We start from the raw sequence: 20,568 nt of genomic DNA, 5'->3' as shown, positions 1-20,568 counted from the left end.
ATTTTTGGAGTATATCCAGTTAGGTCTAGGAAAGAAATAAGGACACAGTGAATTAGTGATTATAATAATAAGAGGGTCCCCAGAAAGAACGATTGAATCTCAGAACTCTGTGACCTTCTACTGAGCTGACCTCTTTCCTTCCAGAATGTGGACTAGGCAGCCGGGAACAGGCAACACAAGCAGCCCCGACAAGCTGGAGCAGCACTTCTCTGAGACTCGACTTTGAGTGTCTCCTGGAAGGGAAGCACTAACACAGTACTCCCATACTCCCATGAGTACTCCCTGATCTCCCCATGAGCAGTCCTCTAATGATACAGGGTTCACATAATGGAAGAAGGTATGAAGGGAGAAGGGGCATCCACGAAACTGCCCCAAAGAGGAGGGTGGAGAGAGGCTGGAAGGAAGTGGTATCACATCCCACTCTGGAATAACAAGGAAGACTAAGATTCTCTTTCTTTCCCTAGCGTTCCCAGGTGTAGACATAGGCAACCTGGGTAGTAGCTATTGTTTGGGAAGGGTTGTTTGGGAAGGGTTATAAAGCTAAGTTGTTGGAGATAGTCACAAGGTCTTTGCTGTTCTTCTGGTTTTCTGGTTTTGGTTAGTGGTTCTGGGGAGCCTTTTGGCCAGTGGGCTTTCTAAGGTTCCCCTCTCTGGCTCCCTCAGGGTCTCTATATTACTGCCTGTCTGTCCTCCTCTCCCAACCCCACTTCTTTCAGCCATGGATATTCCTGGGTTGGGGATTTGCCTCTAGAATGTCAAAGGGTCTAGGTCAGGGACCATGAAAAATCACTGTGGGAACAGCAGTTCAGTATTGGCTCTATTGGAAGGACAGCTAAAAGGGAATCTGAACAGGCTTTCCGTCTAGACCCCACTGCCCAATAGAAACATGTGAGCCACATATGTAATTCTATCTTTTCTAAGTTTATTAAAAGTAAACAAGTGAAATTAATGTAACAATAATTTTATTTAGCCCAATAGAACCCAATATATGTTGATTATATCAGCATATAATCCATTTAAAATTACTGAGATTTTTAACTTTTTTTTTTTCATTAAGTCTTTGAAATCTGGTCTATATTTTGCACCAACAACATATCTTAATTCAAGCGAGCCACATTTCAGGTGCTCAATAGCCACATGTGGCTAGTGGCTAAGTTCTAGACTATCAACCCCTGTCCTCCAGGGGAGGGAAGAGAGGGATTAAGAGCTTTTCTCCAGGAATCAGAGGCTCAAACTCTCTCTGTATTGACCACTTAGGAACCTGAGGGGACAAGAAAGGGTAGAGTTGAGTGGAAAACCTCAATCCCAATATTGGACTCAAGTAAAGCATTTACATGTGACTAGGAAAAAGGAAGTTGATATAGGAGCAGCTGGATCAAGGAGACCCAGCCACAAACAATCCTTTATTCTTTTGGGGACCTCAAGGCCCTGATAATGAAGTAACCAGGGCTAAAGAGAAAGCAAAGCAAAGTGGACTACTTTCGTCTTTTTGCCAGAGAATGTTAGAAGACTATACACCTCAGTTGAGCTTAGTAACTACTTACAGATATTATGCTCAAGAGACTTGTGGCCTCAGCAGTGATTAGGGAATATGACACATACTTTAAAATGAGGGATCTGGGGGGCACCTGACTGGCTTAGTTGGAGGGGTATGTGACTCTTGATTTCAGGGTTGTGGGTTTGAGCCCAGTGTTGTGTGTAGAGATTATTAAAACAAAACAAAACAAAACCAAACCACTTAAAATAAAATAAAATGAGGGTTCTGGGAGTTTAAGGGAATATAAACTATAGGCAGGAAGTGGCAGGAAACGGAGCCCAGGAACAATCAGTCCGAACTCTACCTTATAGAAGGGGTATCTTCAAGGCAACTCCCTGCAGACACCGAAACCAGCTCACAGAGAAAGAAGGCAGTCAGAACACATGTACCTATCTTACTCCCTACTGAAACCATGATACAATTATAGTAAAGGGATTTTTAAAAACAGTGCAAACCCACAAAGATAGGAAGAATGGGAGAGGAAATATCAATAACTGGAAATTTGAAAGTAGAGTGGTAATGACTTAGCAGATCCAGGAAAATCGATTCCCAACCTGGCAAAGGGGAAAGCCAAAAAGTCACCCAATTTGTACAATAGAATCCCTTTCAAAGGCATAAGAATTCATGGCATCCAATCACTGGAAGCAGCAAGAGCCTAAAATAAGAATTGGTTGATAGACTCCCAAGTCATCTCCCCACCAGTTAAGGGGTTGTTCCTTCCTCACCCTGACTGAAAAATAGAAGTTTCAACCTTGAGGAAATAAAGAGAGGGTTTTTTTTTTTTTTTTTTTTTTTTTTTGATGGAAGGAAGCCAGGAATAGTTGAGGGCTGGGTACCATAATGAAAACAAAGAGATTAGGTAAATGTATACACAATGGATACTGACACCCTAGCTCTTCTCCTGTCCTCAGCCCCCTAAAACACTTGCAGCCAGATCTTCATACTTCTAGGCAATGTAAACACTGGATGTTTAACTATAATCAGGATATAAGTACAGTGGGAGTCTATGATGGGCAGAGGGTATGTGTGTGTATGTATGTATGTATGTGTGTGGTAAAAGTGTAGACAATAGTGAACGTATAAAAAAAAAAACCTGAAGAAGTAGTGATATGAGTCTATGATTTAGAGAAAAGATGTAAAACCCCAAAAAATCAAAACAAAAAAGAAGAACATAGTTGTTTTTATGGAGGAAGTCATGGGGGTAATTGTGGTGGTGGTAGGCATTGAGAAGGCAAGGAATGCTATCACAAACCTTGTACAAATATTTCATCCCTTAAGCAACTGGCATGTAAAGCTTTGGGAGGGGCAGAGAGAGGGAGAGAGAGAATCTCAAGCAGACTCTGTGCTAAGTGTGGAGCCCAATGTGGGGGTCGATTCCATGACCCTGAGATCACGACCTGAGATGAAACCAAGAGTCGGACCCTTAACTGACGGTGCCACCCAGGTGCCCCGCATGTAAAGCTTTATACATTACATGCTTGATCAAAAAAAATGCAGACAAGGGTGCCTGGGTGGCTCAGTTGATTAAGCAACTGCCTTCAGCTCAGGTTATGGTCCTGGAGTGCTAGGATCAAGTCCCACGTTGGGCTCCCTCTCCGAGGGAGTCTGCTTCTCCCTTTGACCCTCCCCCCTCTCATGCTTTCGCTCTCTCTCTCATTCTCTCTCTCTCAAATAAATAAAATTTAAAAATGCAGACAAGAGGAGCAGTTGTCTACAATTTACCTCCTCTTCCATTGGGGGGTGGGGGCCCTGCCAGCCAGGCTCACTCTTGCACTACCCTGGCAGCCCAGGTGTGGCTGCCATTCTTGCTGTAAAAACTTTGCAGGACCCTCAAAAGTGGCAGTTGTAACTTCTGAAGCAACACAATTTCTAGACATACTAAAAATGTTTTACTTGCCTTTGAGTCCTGGAGTGTGTCAATAAGTTCTTCATTGTCCAGAATATTTCCTTCAGATGTAAAGAGCATTCTCAGGATTTTCTCCTCGATAGTTTTCAGCTGGTTTTTGTCAGCGTTGATCCTCACGATGAGCTTGATTCTTTGTTCTTCCAACTCGGGTTTTTCGAGTCGTACCACATCACTGGAACCGAAGTTTGAATACTTAAATTATGGCTTTATCAGTGCCCTGAAGTTGCTTCTATTTTTCTTTGCTACTTGGCTGAGTACTAATGTTACTAGCCAAGTCCTAATGCATAAGGCCCCTCTTTTGCTGGGTTTACACGGTGGCTATTCACTGAATGACATGTTAGTTCTGATTCTATCTTGTATTTCAAAACCTACCACAGTCCCCATAGCTTCTGCTCATCTTCTTTTCGGATAACCTGCTCAGTGCTTGATCTTCCTAATCATTCAATTTCTGTTTCTAATGCTTGCTTGTGCCAGGCTGAAAATGGTGCCTGGAACATTCTTTTTATGGAAGATTCTGAAATCCCACCACTCCCACGAAATGAGCCTTGAGTGTGTCTAATAAAGGAGCCTTACCTCCAGCTCCACCCGTCTAAACATGTGAACTTAGATCTCCCTTCACTTGTGCTTTCATAGTTTGCTCCCAGCCCTATGTTTGCAGGAACTAATCTTTATTAAGTATCACTCTGTGCCAGGCACCCTGCTCAAAGTTTTACACAGATTCTCTTTGAATTCTTTGAATGCTCCTGTGAGGTGGGCACTGTGGTTACCACCCCCGCTTGCAGATGAGGGAACAGACCCTAGTGGGTCACTTCCTGAGCTCATGTGGCTGTGAGAGGCAGAGCTGGGTTTGCACCTGGCTTAGCTGACTCCAGGGCACATGCTTTACCGGCTATGATGAGTGGCCTCGTTGTTCGTTTGTTATGTATATACTGAGTTCAGAAACTTCAAAAGTTATTTGATGAACACCAAAAGAAATCATTATCTCAAGTTTGTATGTTTAAGTAACTTTTTCAGAAGAGAGGAGTATAAACTAGAACCCAGGGATTCTGTACTCTACACCTGAGTCTCAACATTCTCGCTTCCAGGGCACTTCTCTGTGTCCCCGCGGTCTAACATGCTGACAGTTTGTGACACAACTAGGTGGAACTCTTCACGGAAGAGCAATGGTATGGAAACGGCTCAGCCATGTCCTTAGAACACGTCCGTAAAATGTGCTGAAATACCCTTTGTCTGGAAAGAAGTTAGCCTAGCAGAAGTTAAGCAAGTTAGCAGCTGGCGGAATAGATCCCTAAAATAAACAAGGAAAATGAGACTTAAACTCAGTGATAATAGGAACAAATCAGGATGCTCTTGACCCAATTTTGACTTGACTCAGTGAACTTGATGACTCATTTTGAACATGGGTCTAAATTATCTTTTCCTTTAGAGTTAATGTATGTATATACATACACACATATACATACATATATACTCACACACACATATAATGGGTTTTTAACTGATATAAATATTATTATTTCAATAAACCCTTAAAAATTTTTTGTCTCTTAAGCCTCTTGGCTAATTCTGATAATTACTATCAACAATTCATAATCTTTTTGGGAAGTGGAGATTTAATCACAGAGTATACTGAAGGAGCATATTTAAGTTTTTGAGGCAGACAAATGGAGGTACAATTACGTACACAAGAAAACACCTGTAGACAAGTAAAACAGGAAAGCTATATTTGGGAGTTTTTCGCACAGGTATGGAGCAAAGCATCTCAAGGAACGACATGATGACTGACTTCAATCACTTGCCCAAGAATGGAAACCCCAGTGAAGGGGAAGAGGCAGGCCTGGGCTGAAGGCCCGGCCCAACCCATGGTTGAGAATTAAGGGTATATCCCTGATCTCCTTGAGAGGACTGTGAACAAGATCGGCGGCTGCAAAAGTGACAAGACATGAAGAACCTGATCATTTACGATCATCTTTATGACTGAGGACTCATGAGTGGTGCTTTCACACATTAAAACGTTTTCTTTGTCACAATTTCTAAACAAAATATTAGGAAACTTAGCTTGCTCCTCCCCTCCCCCGCCTTTTTTTTTTTTTCTTTCTTTTTTACCTTAACAATTGATCCTCTAGACCTGATTTGGTTACAGTGAAATTGATGATGGTAACTTTAATGCACACCTGAAAGAGAAGCATACATTTACATAAAAATGCTTAAGTTCAGAAGGGTAAAATAAGAGGTGCTCTTCTTAGTAGAACAGGGCCCATTATCACCCATCTGGATGCCTCTCGGGTCTCATTGTGAACATACCCACCCACCCACACACCCACACACCCACCAAGCATACTGTGTCTTACAGAATCCTAATAGGATTTTCCCTGCAGTCTGAGTGACAGTCTTGTTCCTCACAGGCCACAGTTAGAGAATCCTACATGGTGTTTTAAGGAAAGGTGAGCCAGCACAGGGTTAAAGATCGGGTTCTGAATCCAGGTACAGCCTTTAATGCATGCTGGACAAGCCACTCACCCATGCTGAGATTTGGGATCATAATAGTTATAACTCACAGGGTATTTGTGAAGACCAAACGAGGTAATAAAATCACTCAGTTACAGTGACTTGTACATAGTTTGTCCTTGTTAAAAAGAAGTGATGACTGATAATAAATAGAGCTTTACATATATTTTTATGAAAAATGGTTTCTATAGTATTCTGACATTACTTGAAAAAGTTAACAGCAAAAAAAGAGTGTTTTAACGTCCCATATTTTACATGTTATTATTTAATCTTCACAATGAATCCTTGAACTAGGCTTTATCTCCACTTTTTGGTTAATTGACTTGAGGATCCAGGAAAAAGAATAACTGACCCACAGTCACAGAGCTAGTGTTGGATCAGGTGTGCGATGCTCCTTCCCAAAAGTTAAGTAAGTGAGAAGGTTGTAAGGTCACCACATTGGTCACTTTTCTAAACTTCATGATGGATCTTGGGACATGAGCCCTGGCAGTGGCTGTGCAAATTAAACCCTTCGACGCTGACCTGGGCTTTTAGTGGCATTTCCCTCATTTTATTCAAGAAGTGTGTCCATTTCATCTAAACTAAGCACATTTAGTGAAGACAGGCAGCTATGAGAAAATCAGTGACTAAAAGGAAAATGACACTATTTGGAATGGTATATGCAAGGATTTTATTTTTTGGGAGATGGAGGAGGGAGGAGTGAGTGGCTTAGTTCTGATTTGTTGAAGGGGCTTAGTTCTGATTTCTTTCCCTAACTGCATGGGCCCTGTTGGAGAAGGGGAGGCCCGCCAGGCTGGGAAGACCCTGCGGAGTGTGCAGCTGTGCCTGGAGCTGTGGACGCACCGAGGGACTGCGGGGAGCCCCGTGCAGGAAGGGAGAAAGGAGACCCAGCTGCCTTCATTTCTGTTGCAGCTGCCTTGGGCTCTGTAGCACGAGAGTAGTTCTTGTGGATCCTGTCATGGCTCAGGGACGTGCGTGTGGAAGTGAGGTTCACACAGATCCCTGCAAAGTCTAAGGTCCTGAGGGAGGACAAGATGCCCCCTCCTCCAGAACTCGAAGTACAGACACACTGGATGTCTGAGTCATGATTCTCTAATGGTGCCAGTCACCAGAGTTTTGAAGCCGGCAACTTTATTATGAACCCTGGTTCATTTCTGAACCACAGCAAGAGGGGCACAAATGGCCTTGAGCTGCAGGAGGGAGAAGAAGGATTAGAAGGGACTGCTGCTCTGTGTTGTGCAAGCAGCTGCGGGCTGGGAGGGAGGCAGAGAGCACGCTGGAGAGCTGCGCAGGGCCACGGGCAGGGCAGCGCCTAGGGACCAGGTGTGGAGGGACCCAAGTCCAGCTGAATGGTGAGCAGAAGGGCAACTGGAATCAGAATCAGGACCCAGAAGAGAAGCAAGAGTAGAAGACAGTGGAAGGAAGGGGGATGGCAGAGTGGAGGGAAAAGGGGGCCTGGGAGAGGGCCCACCTAACTTCAGAGACCTGTCACATGTAACAGTCCACTCAGGCTGGGAATTCCAGACCAGCGGCTCATACCTCAGGCAGGTAGTGGGGATTTGGCAATTTGGTTGTCATATAGAACCTGAAGTTTTTGTCATAATCAATGTCTGAGTCTCCAAGGTGAATGAGCAGCCGTCCACCGCTCATGAAAGTCTGCTTCAAGAGAATGGGTTCTAGAGCTGGATCCAAGGTTTCTTTAAGCTTAAAAGTTAAAAGAGAACACACACACACACACAAAAGCCATTAAAATGGATGGGATCAATTTCTCTAAATTCCTTAGGCCTCCAAATTTACTTTGAGCAATTTTCCTGTGATCTGATATTTCTCTTACTGTGCACTCACTGCCTCTAACGGTGTATATTTTCCATGGTTATCTTTTCGGTAGTCTAAGAAAATAAGATCATGTGAAGGCAATACAGCTGTTTAGACTAACTGTGCATACCATTCATCCCCATAAGGAAGAATCTGAGAAAGGAGGGTCTCTGCAGGTGGCCCTTCAACAGGACCCAGACAAATGATATGTTCACTTTCATGGCTGTTCTAAGGCAAGAGATGGCAGTCTACACAGCGTGCAGGCCAAATCCTGCCCTCTGTGGCCTGTTTTTGTGTGGCTTTTAAGCTAAAAATGATTTTTACCCTGTTAAGGGGTTGTAAAAACAAAACCCTAAACCCAAACCAAAACAAAGAAGAATATTTGTTTGAATAATGTTTGTACAGAGACTGTATGTGGCCTAAAAAAACTAAAATATCTGGCTCTTTACAGAAAAAGTTTGTGGACCTCTATGCTGTATGAGTTATTTTCTTTCCCTCAAAGCAAATTTGATTGTTGGCAAGAACTTAGGCAGGCAGACACTGCCGTTGGTATCTTATGTCAGCACGGGTGTGATGGGGGCCCATGGCCCAGGAGCTGTCAAAATTTGATTGTAATCCATAGTTAACAAACCTATTTCATACTGTGACATGATACCCAAGAATGTAAGTTGTTCTCTTAAAACAAAAGTTTATGAGATAAAATTTCCATTACTACCTATGACACAATTTTGTGCTCTTAAAAATCTATTTCATTAAAAAATGCTGGTTGAGACTAACTCTATTTCATACCATGAATAGGTGGAGACGAAGTTGGAAAAGACCACTTTACAAATGTAAAGGGCAGCTAGATGCATAACGCTAATGACTCCAAGTCCCAGAAAGCAGGACAGGCCTGGTTGGAGTATCCTGTTCTGCGCCTGGGCAGCACCCACCCCTGCTCCCAAAAGCACTCAGCTACAGTTATGAGGCCCTGCTGTCCAGGGGCAGAATGTCATAGAAAGTCTTCTGTGCCCTGCTGTGAGAGAAGAAATTCCCCTGGGACCTCCCGTGTTACAAAGTAAACTGGGGTTTAAGAATCCAGTTTGGGGCTAACATAACTGCACCAAAGGTTTGGGGAGACTTAACCCTCCCGTGTAACTTCAGGGTTTGAGTGAGGGCCTGGGACCCATTACAGAACCTTACCTGTGTCAGGCAAGGCTAGAAGGGTAGAGAATAATAATATTTATGCCCACTGGAATGTTTTGCTGGCTTCACGTCATCAGCACAGACAGTCCCCACTGGCCCCATGGCACTACTGCTCTGCACTTTCATGGCAGCTAACCATCAGGAGCCACAACTGGGCCCAAGAACCAGCAGTGTCAGGAAACAGAGCCCATCCCACTATCACCAAAACCATGCCTGGAATCAGAGAAATCATTCAGTCAAAGGATTGCTCCCCAGGCGATAGTGCACTGTTTAAGCTAAGCGACTGGTTTGAACAATTTGCAAATGGAGCTGCCTGGTGTCTCTAGCACGATGCAGGTGTAGCCTGTATGGTCTGAAGGCTGGGGACAAACTGGAGTAAAGAAAAGTGAAAAGCAAACCTCTTCCAGTAAGACAGGTAAACCAAGTCGGATTGAATTTTCAAGTGTACGTAAGAAATTACTATCCGTAAGCTTAATGATCTTTAAACCACTTTTGCTTTCCTTGTTCCTTATCCAACGGTTTGCCTGTTTGAGAAAGCACAGAGCAGGACATTGGACTTAGAGTTTTATAAATGACTAAAAAGTGAAATTTTTAGAATAAAGTTTAGAAATTTTGTTTAATTTAGAAACAGGTTTGAAAGATGAAAAAGATAAAATAAAATACTACCCCCTGCAAATAAAAACACATTTTTAAACCCCCAGTGTTTGGGATTCTTCCTTTTATTCAAATTTGGGGCAAATGAAGAAGGGACACATCTAAGAAAAAGCCCATCCTTAATGTATTCAAGCTTGTTTTCCTTGCTCTGACAACGGCTCCCTTTTCTAAACCCCATTTAGAACAGTATGATCCATGGACTTAGGAGTGAGATAATAGGATTCTGTAAATTCCAGACAGGCTTGCCCTAAAACCCGTCCTACCCTGACTTCATTCTGACTCTTCAGACCTTTTAGGAACAAGAACTATATAGGAATGAATTTCTGCTCCCACAGAAAACAGAAAACTAATGGTCAACCCCATAAACAAAACCAATCAAAATCAAGTACGCAGAGCAGCCGGACTCTTCCCTTTCACCTTCTGCCTCCACAAAATGAGGAACTTGGACTAGAATACTTTTTTTTTAAGGTTTATTTATTTATTTGAGAAAGAGAGAGTGTATGAGCGAGGGAGGGGCAGAGGGGGAGAGAGAATCTCAAGCAAACTCCCTGCTGAGTACAGAGCCCGACTGGGGGCTTGATCTCAAGACCCCGCGAGATCATGACCTGAGCCGAAACCAAGAGTCCGACACTTAACTGACTGAGCCACCCAGGCGCCCTTTGGACTAGAAGACTTCTAAACTCCCTTCTAGGTCTAAATCCCCAACATCTTACAAGTATGTTCAAGTCCACTTTTGGAATTTGGAACAGAGAGCATAACATTCAGCAGAGCTAGGAGACTGCTCTTCATCTGAAGCACTTATTACGCACCTGATCCTGGGGATCAATCATCAGAGGCCACCGTCTCCCCTGAGTAACCAAAATGCCATTTTCTGTTGATATTATGTCACGGGGCAGCCCATCAGTGTTCCACTGCCGTATTTCGTAGGGATCGCCAAGAATGTTAATGAGACTGAAGGAAGGATTGATTGGGATCTCCAGAGACAGACAGTCCTGGATCCAATACTCTATAAGCTGTGGGAGGAGGAAAGCTTATTTGTATAGAGTCAGGAACACTTGGTAAATGAGGATACGCACAAAAGGTCATGGTTAAAAGTAAGTTCTACTGGTCTCCACATGCATCCTGGCATCAAAGCACAGGACACAAGAAGTGGACTGACAATCAGGAGATCTGGGGCCTAGAACCATACCATAAACTAGCTGTGGCTTTGGGCATGTCACTCACCCTGTCTGAACCTCAGTTTTCTCATGCATAAATGATAAATGTTGTCACAGTAGTCTTCAACCAGGGGTGTACTGTCCCTGTTGGGAGAGTCTGGAAGCATGTGGAGAAGTTTTGGGTTATCACAATGACTGTGGGTGCTACTAGCAATTAGTAGTTGGGGCAGAGGAATTAGCATGTCACCTCCTTCGGTGAGTGAGATGGTCCAAAAGCACCACTGGCACTGCTCACATGGCACCAGATGACCCCTAACCTTCTGTTGAATCTACGAGTCCTGTACTCACTAGGTTTTATAACTCAAGGGCAAGGATGAAACCCTTTTAGGAAGGCATTTCATAAAAATGCCTGAAAATCTTCTCCAAATAATTTCATTTCCTGTCCTTCCCATTGCCTAGCCCTTTGTAGCAGTCTCACCAATTCAGAACACTTCATGCTGACTGACTTTAAAGATTTATTTATTTATTTGAGAGAGAGAGCATGGGCGTGGGGGGAGGGGAAGGGTAGCGGGAGAGAATCTCAAGCAGACTCCTGGCTGAATGCAGAGCCCGATGTGGGGCTCAGTCTCACAACCCTGAGATTGTGACCTGAGCTGAAACTGAGAACTGGCCGCTTAACCGACTGAGCTACCCAGGTGCCCCCATCCTGGCTGACTTCAGATGCCACTTCTGATCATAAGTTGGGGGGGACTCCCCGGCCCTTTTTCTTCCCCTAGGTTCTTGAGCTGTATAAGGAAGTGATGACTAACTTTCTAAGGCAGGAAAGGAAAGGAAGGAATGTGTTAAGGAAATCCTAGGGGTGGACCACTGCTGACTGATGGGGGAGGTGGAGGGCTGAGGAGTGTATAAATAAGTTTCCATCATGGAGAACCTTCACAGTGGAGAGCCTCCCTCTAAACTCAGGAAAATGATCACCCCTATCCTGCCTCTGACAGTTTCAGCAGCTTCTCATCACTCCTCACAGAAAGTGAGTCTACTCACCGATTGCCTATACTGGGCTGTGAAGGCCCCATAATAGGCAACACAAGCTGCTGCTATAAACACATTCCCAATGACATTTGATATCTCCTCATTGAATTTCTGGATGCTTTCTTCCCATCGAACTTGCTCATCTCCCAATGCAGCCGTCAGCTTTCCAGCACGTATCAGACGTGCTTTGGTCAGGGTCATAGTCTTTGCTAGAAATTTTTAAGAAAATCAAGTTATGTTATTTAGTATTTTCCTGAAATATAAGAAGTTTGTTCACCTGCTTTTGTTTGTAGCACCATTAGCATTACTTAGCTTATGGTGTCAATACATCTCTATGAAACCTCACACCAGTTCAGCATTATTTCCCATTCCAGAAGCAAGTCCAAGTTTGCTTCTTCCATGCAAACAGCTCCTCTTTGATACTCCATTACTCTGGCTGAAGATAGCTCTCTCTGTGTCTGTCTAGTATTCATTTTCTGGATCAAATTCATATGCCACATCATGTTATAATGGAACATGTCCCAACAAGCCTTCCACACAGGACTTGAACATATGCCATGTATGTAGTTCTAATCTTACATTAGAAGGCTAGTGCAGTACCTCCATGGAAATATGTCCTACATGTTAGATGGAAAGATTTGATTGGGAGAAAAACCATGAGAGACTTTTTAAAAAAGATTATTTTATTTATTTATTTATTTATTTATTTATTTATTTATTTATTTATTTGAGAGAGAGAGCAGAGTGAGATAGTACGGGGGAGGGGGGTGAAGGGCAGAGGAGAGGTCAGAAGCAGGCTCCCTGCTCAGCAGGGAGCCCAATGGGGGCTCGATCCCAGGATCCCGGGATCATGACCTGAAGTGAAGGCAGACACTTAACCAACTGAGCCACCTAGGTACCCACCATGAGAGACTCTCAACTATAGGAAACAAACAAATTATAGGGTTGGTGGAGGGGAGGTGGGTGGGGGGAGGGAGTAACTGGGTGACGGGCATTAAGGAGGGCACATGATATGATGAGCGCTGGGTGTTATACCTAACTGATGAATGACTGAACTCTACATCTGAAGCTATACTATATGTTGCCTAATTGAATTTAAATAAAAAAAAATCAGGCATCTCCTGGCCACCATAAATTTTATGAGTTACTTACCTAGACTTTCTTTCTCATTCACACCTTTGTCATATTCATCTTGTAAGGCTTGTATCTGATCTTCTACTTGCTTTAGTAATGCTTGCTTTTCTCTCAGAGTGGCCATAGTAATATCAAGTTCAGCCTAATAAAATTAAGAAAATATTTAAAATGAATATCCAAGGTCCCCAAAGAAAATCAAATTTGCCCACTTATAAAAATTTTTTAAACGGGATTTATGTTTTCTTTTTCATGTCTCAAAAGATTTTGATATGGTATAAAAAATTAAAACAAATGTAAAATATAAGATCAGAAGCATAACAGAACAAAACAAAACAAGAAACAAAGCCCAATACAATAAATCATAGAAAGAACAGAGAACCAAATGTACCATTGCACATTAATCCCAAAGCATCTGGGATTAATTAGTTACTACAATGGAATAACTTTAAATGATGAAATAAATGAAAGATTCACGCAATTGGGAAAGCTAATCTTCCCTAACGAGTTCTCTAGAGCAGGGGTCTGCAAACCAAATTCAGCTTGCTGCCTGTTTTTGTGCACCAGAGAGCCGGCAAAACATAAAATATTTACTCTCTGGGTCTTCATAGAAAAAGTGTGCCACCCCGGCTCTGGCGCTGCGGTTCTTTCAGTGACCCACCCCACTCAACGAGCATTCTGTGTTCTGCTGGGGACCTCACATCCGATTGTGCCTTACACTGGCTTTGGAACCTCAGATGATGCCATGGAGTGTGGGAGTATTAGCGCTACCCAGAGCATCAGACGCTAGAGTTGAAAGTCACCTGGCGAATATCATCAGCCTGATGATATGAGCATACTAAGAACTCCTTTTCTTTTCCTGCTGGAAAAGGGCTGATTTTAGAGGTCATTTCTGAAAGAATAATCTTCTCCAGCTCTTTGTCTACAACAAAAACTCATTTTCAAGAGCGCTGTTACTCTCTATGTTGTGCAAAGTCACAGGAGCTTGAATGATTAATGATCATGGCCTTTCATCATATAAAATACAGCAACACAAAGAATGTACCTGTGCAGCACGGAGTTTTTGTCTCTTTGGTTCGACTTCTTTGACTACCCTAGAGTATAAATCCATCGCTCTTACCCACATGCACATGGATTTACATGCTCTGGACACTTTCTCTACTTTTTCAGGCACAAAATCAGGATTGTTAATATACTTTTGAAGTTTTGCCAATATCTGAGGCTTTATGTTTTCCTTATCATATTCTAAAAGTCTTCTTAGAAAGTTAGAATCACCAAGAAGTTGCTTGGCTGTTGGCCAATCAGGCCTGAAAGACAGACACAATAAGTTAATAGTAACAAAGTAATTTAAGAATAAAAGAAATGTGTTCTTTTGAGAACATTAAGGTATTATCCCAATCAGTGGGTAGTTTTAATCTCGATACTATAATTCCAGTTATTGGTAGTTAAGTACACCACAATTCCTGGGGAGACATTCGCCGGTGACTAACGTTTCCTCCAAACCAGTTTTGGTAGAGAAAGGAATTATAAAATTGGAGTTTTAAAAATGTAGTACATCACAGAAATAATAGTTCTATTTTTACAATGCCCTGGCACTCACGTTTTTATGCCACTTGTCTTAGTTTAGGTCCTTAAAATCTCTTGCCAAGACACTACAATCACCTTCTAACTGGTTTTATGTCTCTCAGTGAAACCTGGCCCTTGTGAACTTTTGCCAGATTGGTCTTTCTCACAGGAAAAGCCAATTTTGTCAAAAATGTTCAATGGTTCTCAGTCCCCTCTGGTGGGGGCTTTTCTTCTGCACTTTGCAGAACTCCCCAGCCCCGCTAAGGTGCTGGCCCGAGAGGGAGCAGGGAAGCAGGGTGGGGGTCCTCTGGGCCCTCTACCCTTGCCTGATCAGTTTGACATAGAAAGATCTCCTAGAATTTTTATTAAAAAAATTTTGTATTACTAAAGAAGGTTTGAAAACTACCTATCTCCAGGATGAAACACAAGACCTTGGATGCTGTCATCACTGCCCTCCTCCCCCGCCCTATCCCATTCCATGAGCATCAAAGGTCCCTGAGCTCTCCCCACGGTCTCACTCTCCACCTGAGCAACATCTCTCAAAAATCTGCTCACACCTCTCTAGGAGCACTCTTTTTTTTGGAAGTCCTGCTACTATGCAAATATCGCATATCTTGAAATTATTATTTTTCATGTCTGTCTCCCCACTATCCTATATGTGGCTTAAAGAGAAGAGCTTCGTATCTCCCATCATCTAGCACAACACAGATGTTCAAAAAAATGCTTGTTAAATTAATCTGTTGAATGACTGACCAAATCAGTGAGAACACAGAGAAGAGAATGAGCACATACAAACGAAAATGTAGAAAAACGCCAAAGAAATCCCCCCATGCATTTTGGGAACACATGATTATGGATGTACTCACTTGGCATTCAAGAGAATAGAAATCGCTTCCATAACAGTCATGACCAAATCTGGGGGCTTTGTAAAAACTCTGATTTCCGATATGTCTGCTTTATCTAAGGAATCCAGGGCTCTATTAGCAGCATCAAGGGCAGGGAGTGCTTCTTCAAGGTCTCTCTGAGCATCATCAGCGATCGCTTGGGTTTCCTGAGCTTTCACTTTTGCTGTTGCTTCATCTTCTTGCACAATGCTACGGACCTAACCATTGAAACACGGCTGCTTAGGTGGTCTCAGTATTTGAATTTCAATGTTTAAAAACAAAGCCAATAATAATGTGTCATATTTGCTCCTCTGGATTGCACCAATAATCAAAGAGGATTAGCTACAGTGCATTTTAGCCTCTCCTTTGTCCATCTCATGTAGGGGTAACTGAGCTGAAGCTGTCAGAACAAACCTTCCTTCTTCGGAGATGAAGAGCTGCTGCTTTATATTCATTGGGGGTCCTTTTCTCACCACTCTCCATCCCACTCATTGGGTTCACTCGTTCTCAGGGAGAGAACCAGGCTGATTCACTGAGGGTAGACTGTTTACAACTTAAAAGCACTGCTGAAACTACCTATCAATTATTTTAAAGACATATAAATTTTAAAGAATCCAATCCCATGTCATGATACATAAGTGATCAGTTGGTGATCAAAGCCTTCTTACTCATGACATCAGGGAATGCAGCATACCTGATCGGCATTTTCTTGATCCACTGCCAATTTGTCCATCAGGGCTTCAACATCTTGTGATTTTTGATAAAGGACAGGTTCTAAAGCTGAAAGTTCTAATTTCATTTTATCTACTAGTACATTTGTTTCTAATAGCTTGGTGAGACCGTTCTTCACCCGGTCACGTGCCTAGATGACAATAAAAATATATATTATAATGAGTATTATAGATTATACCTTTCTTGGCATTTCTTACTCATGTTCTAGAATTTTACATCTACAGAACTGGTAAATCAGTTTGTAATACTTAAAATTGTGAATGGACAGAAATCTTCAGGAACTCTAGGAAATGACCGTGACTTTCACCATGGCGGGTGTGGATCCATGCCCCCTAGCCACAGTGGTCGGCATGTCACTGGACTGTGGGCTCACTGGGGAACCACATCATATTATTTTTATTCCATTAGCCTGGCAGCTTGGTAGCATGTTGAATGAACGAGGGGTAAGTTCAGATAGGAATTTCTGGAGGCCACACCTCTAGGAACATGTTTCCTCAAGATGGGTGAGCAGAGCTAAGCACTTGTCAGTGTTCTGGGAGACAGTGTTCTGGGGACTCAGCTCCAGTTGCTGGATCTGAACCCCACTTCCCAGTGGTTAGGAACTTCTGACTAGGATCAAAGAGGAGGCAGCCGGAAATAACTATGTTTTGAAGGTGAGTCAGAAAGCCTGGTTCAAATGGACAGATTTCAAAATATCTATCAAGTTATTTTACAGAGCATGTATTTATTTACCAGGTAAAAATCCTCTGAAAAACATTTAAAATATCTTAACGGTATATACTTGTATTTTAATTTTGATTAAAATGTTGAACATTTGAACTCATTGATAGCCTGCTGACGGTGACCATGAGGGCTGCCCCTCTTTCCCGAGCACCTCATAGGTGTCAGATCACACCCCAAGCCCTTCACAAACAGTATCTTATTTAAACCCCACAACAATCCAAGGGGTAGATATAGATATTTCTAAACCTTATTTTCTACTAAGACCCAGAAGTTACAAAATGTGCTCAGGGTTGTGCAGCAAGAAAGAGGCAGAACATAGGTTGTGTGTGGTCTGGCTGACACTGAAGTCCTTGCTCTTAATGGGAACTACGGACACGTGTTAGGCCACAGAAACTCCACCTCTGCTGCTCAATGAAAGGTTCTCCTTCTCATGAAATGCCGCAGAGATGTCTACGTCACCGCTTCACTTTGATGCTGTTACAGTGTCCAGCTCATTCTGCTGAGGCACACTTAGGTAAATGACAGCAGAAAAAGTACACATATCAAGGAAGGGGAAGACCTCTGGGCCAACAGCATGAGACATTCTTTTCGTCTTTTTGTCTGTCGCAGGTTGTCAAGGGCACATGTCAGGATGGAGAAGGCTCTAGCAGGTAAGATGGCAGGCATGTAGAACTTCTGCTAGTTCTGGCAAGTTTTGAGTTCAAGCAAAAACAAACAAAAAAAGGTCTTTTTATTGATAATATTACACTTACTGAAACCAACTGCTTCCTTTTTTCACTCAGCATAGTCAGGAAGAGATTGATGAGCTCCAAGTAGGAGGTGGGCGTCGTGTAGTAGCGTCTGCGGAGCTCCGCGTAGTAGCGCTCTGCCATGGTGGACACGCTCAAGTGAATGTTCACGCACATGAGGGAAAGCTTTTCTTTCAGTTCTTCCTTTCCTGCATCGACGTTTGCGAAAAATGTCTTTGATACAGAAAGAAGTGCTTCTCTAGGCCACTGAAAATAAAGACATGATTTGGAAAATCTGTTGCTCATTTCTATAACATACATTTTAACGAATAAGAAAATGTATTTCTCTAGACCTCTTCCTTGTTTTGTCCCCCCCTCCCCCCATCCTTCCTTTGGGGTATGCTGTGCACGCTCCCTGCCCCCATGACCCCTTCACCCATGACTCGATCCCATCTCTTCTTGTCTATTCAATGGCATTGGTACAACTACACTTAACTCAGTCTGCTGCTCCGTCAATATCTTTCTTTTCTGTTTCATTTCCATCAGCACACACACATGCTATTAGTATTTCCCACTTAGAAACACTTTTCTCTTGACCTCATGTACCCCTGTAGTGACTAGCCCTCTCTTGGTGTTCTTTTGGGGCAAAACTCCTTGCAAGAGTTGCCTATGTTTACTTTCTCTGATTCCACTCCTCTCTTCTCCCTTGAACCTTCACCCCATCACTCCACTAAAACCAAGCTCTTGTCAAGATGACCTATAATTTCTACATTGCTAAATTCAATAGTCTCCTCTTCCTTTATAAATTCTGTTTAGCCTTTGTTTGATCATTATCATTGTCATCCCCTGTATATGAGTAATTTCCTAGCAGGCTTTAAAGCTAATGCAAGTACCCTTGAGTTATTCTTGGACAACGTGTTACCCCTTTAAAATCAAGTGAATCCTGGGGCACCTGGGTGGCTCAGTCGGTTAAGCCTCTGACTCTTGATCTCAGCTCAGGTCTTGATCTCAGGGTCATGAGTTCAAGCCCCATGTTGGACTCCACCATGGGTGTGGAGCCTACTTAAAAAAAAAAAAAATCAAGTGAATCCAACTTCCCAGCAAGGTATCCTGGGATGTCACCAACCTGGACAAACCAATCGATAGTGCAGCAGTTCACAAGGGATGGAAACATCCGGCATCGGGACCGAAAGGCCTCCCCCACAGGGCTCATACAGAGAACAATGTGCAGCTTCTGACGGACTCTGCTGATGAAGTGCTGAAACACCTGACCAAAAGATATTTTTCAATTAAAACAAAGGTGAAGTAACAATGAAAGTAAGTGTTAGCTAATGCCTCTGGGTCTACCAATACCAAATAAAAACTGCGTTAGTGTAGCAGATATGCGAATTGTTTTGTTCAACCTCCATGCCAACCCCTCACGCAGTCTGGAAAGATTAAAAATATTTGGCAGACTCATTGCAACTAGGATTCTGGATATGATGCAGGGCCTCTTGAATAAAGCGGAGAGAGGTATTCCTACAAGTGTTTGCTTTGGGGCAGAGGCCACTGGAGGAAAGAGACAGGGGCAGGGCCACCATTTGTGCAGGGGCAGAGTCTGGCCGAAGGGTCGTGGGCCTAGAGCAACTACCTGTGATGTGGCTCCTGCTGTCAGCTATGTCTGACCAGCCTGGGGACCTGCGGCTTTGCAGCCAGCAGCCGAAGCAGCAGCATGCTGACTGCTGATTGGTTCAGTGGCTTCCGGGCTTGGCTGGGCAGCTTCCCTGACCACTGACTTCTATCATGCGCATTTCATGGTCATGCTGAGGAATTCAGCCTGGAGTCCCTTTCTTGGGCTCTCCCAGTGATTCTGTGTTCCTCGAATACACCCCCTTCTGCTTATGTCAGCGGAAGTAGACCTTGCTGTTTGTACATACAAGCCCTGGCCCAGCAGTAAAGGAGATCTCACAAAAGACACAGAGCAGAAGGCATAAGAAAGTATGGTCAAAAAAAGTGAAGAAAGTCCAGAAGCGAGGGAAAGCACTGGGGCAGACCAACAAGCAGGATATGGAATCTAGCACAGTGCTGGAGACATGGAAGAGGACAGGAGCTGGGTTGCTCCTGAGATGGGGCTGGGCCCAGAGACATGGGGGAATCGATTTCTGTTTTAGGTGCTCTGACCTTGCTGAAAGGCAAGGGAATCAAAAGTACTGGACTCCTCAGGCAGGACACTGAGAATGTGTGAAATCCACTTGTGTTGAAAGAAGTTTAGGCAAACTGTCCAGTTTGGACAAGACTATGACCTCCGTGGGACATGTTTTCTGCTTTCCACTAACCTCTCTGGAAGTCTGGTGAACCAATGCTTTGAATGCAGGGAGTAAGATACAAAGAATTACAAAAGAAACCAATTATGTTAGAAAAAACATCCATCCATGGACTCCTCAAAGGGATTTGTAGATTGTTAAAAAAAAGAAAAAAGAAAAAAAGAAAAAAGAAAAAAAAGAAAAGAAAAGAAAAGAAAAGAAAAGAAAAGAAAAGAAAAGAAAAGAAAAGAAAGGAAGGCTAATACAACTTTTTGTTTTACCAAAGCCATATCACCGTTGTGACATGTCCTACCTCATCTCTGTTCCCCTCAGAAATGCCTACTTCTTTTGCCCTTGGTCTGGTGGCTGCTAAAACCTGTTCCAATTCATCCTTTTCAAATAAATTGGGCACTTCACCTGAGTTCAGGACGTTATTTATATCTTCTAGGAACTCCTCCACTACAATCTATAGAAGAAAGCAGAGTGATCATCATAACTCATCCAACCAGTTTACATTTGTTACATGTAAATTGTAAAACAAATATTTAATCGAAATTCACATTGAGTTAATTTTATATTTAAGAGAAAATAATCTTAAAAATGAGAATCTTAATATTCTAACACAGAGGTACATTGATTTTTCATTTTTCCTTCTTGTTATGTTTCTTTTTTTTTTTTTTAAAGATTTTATTTATTTATTTATTTGACAGAGAGAGAGACAGCCAGCGAGA

The 20,568-nt window shown here is 42.8% G+C and overlaps 1 protein-coding gene and 1 long non-coding RNA gene across 4 annotated transcripts in view; one reads left to right on the top strand and one right to left on the bottom strand.

The window, feature by feature from the left end:
• LOC117802000 overlaps positions 1-5,516 on the top strand; it is a 68,237-nt gene extending 62,721 nt beyond the window's left edge. For 2 of the 3 annotated variants that reach the window (XR_004624983.1, XR_004624981.1), the window contains one exon: positions 145-3,091. This is a non-coding gene — a long non-coding RNA (uncharacterized LOC117802000). Of the gene's footprint in view, positions 1-144; positions 3,092-5,188 lie in introns of those variants that run through there. The other variant, XR_004624982.1, reaches the window with a different exon arrangement.
• DNAH6 (dynein axonemal heavy chain 6) overlaps positions 1-20,568 on the bottom strand; it is a 207,358-nt gene that overhangs the window by 61,524 nt on the left and 125,266 nt on the right. Inside the window, 13 exon segments of the mRNA XM_034659452.1 lie at positions 3,435-3,615; positions 5,550-5,617; positions 7,491-7,655; positions 9,350-9,475; positions 10,415-10,618; positions 11,804-12,000; positions 12,944-13,067; positions 13,968-14,229; positions 15,355-15,590; positions 16,067-16,234; positions 17,580-17,822; positions 18,682-18,822; positions 20,151-20,303. Coding sequence (XP_034515343.1) covers positions 3,435-3,615; positions 5,550-5,617; positions 7,491-7,655; positions 9,350-9,475; positions 10,415-10,618; positions 11,804-12,000; positions 12,944-13,067; positions 13,968-14,229; positions 15,355-15,590; positions 16,067-16,234; positions 17,580-17,822; positions 18,682-18,822; positions 20,151-20,303 — 2,268 coding nt within the window.

This window comes from Ailuropoda melanoleuca, chromosome 4, assembly GCF_002007445.2.
Source record: "Ailuropoda melanoleuca isolate Jingjing chromosome 4, ASM200744v2, whole genome shotgun sequence".
In the NCBI taxonomy this organism is placed as follows: Eukaryota; Metazoa; Chordata; class Mammalia; order Carnivora; family Ursidae; genus Ailuropoda; species Ailuropoda melanoleuca.
This window is presented reverse-complemented; position numbering and strand designations above follow the sequence as displayed.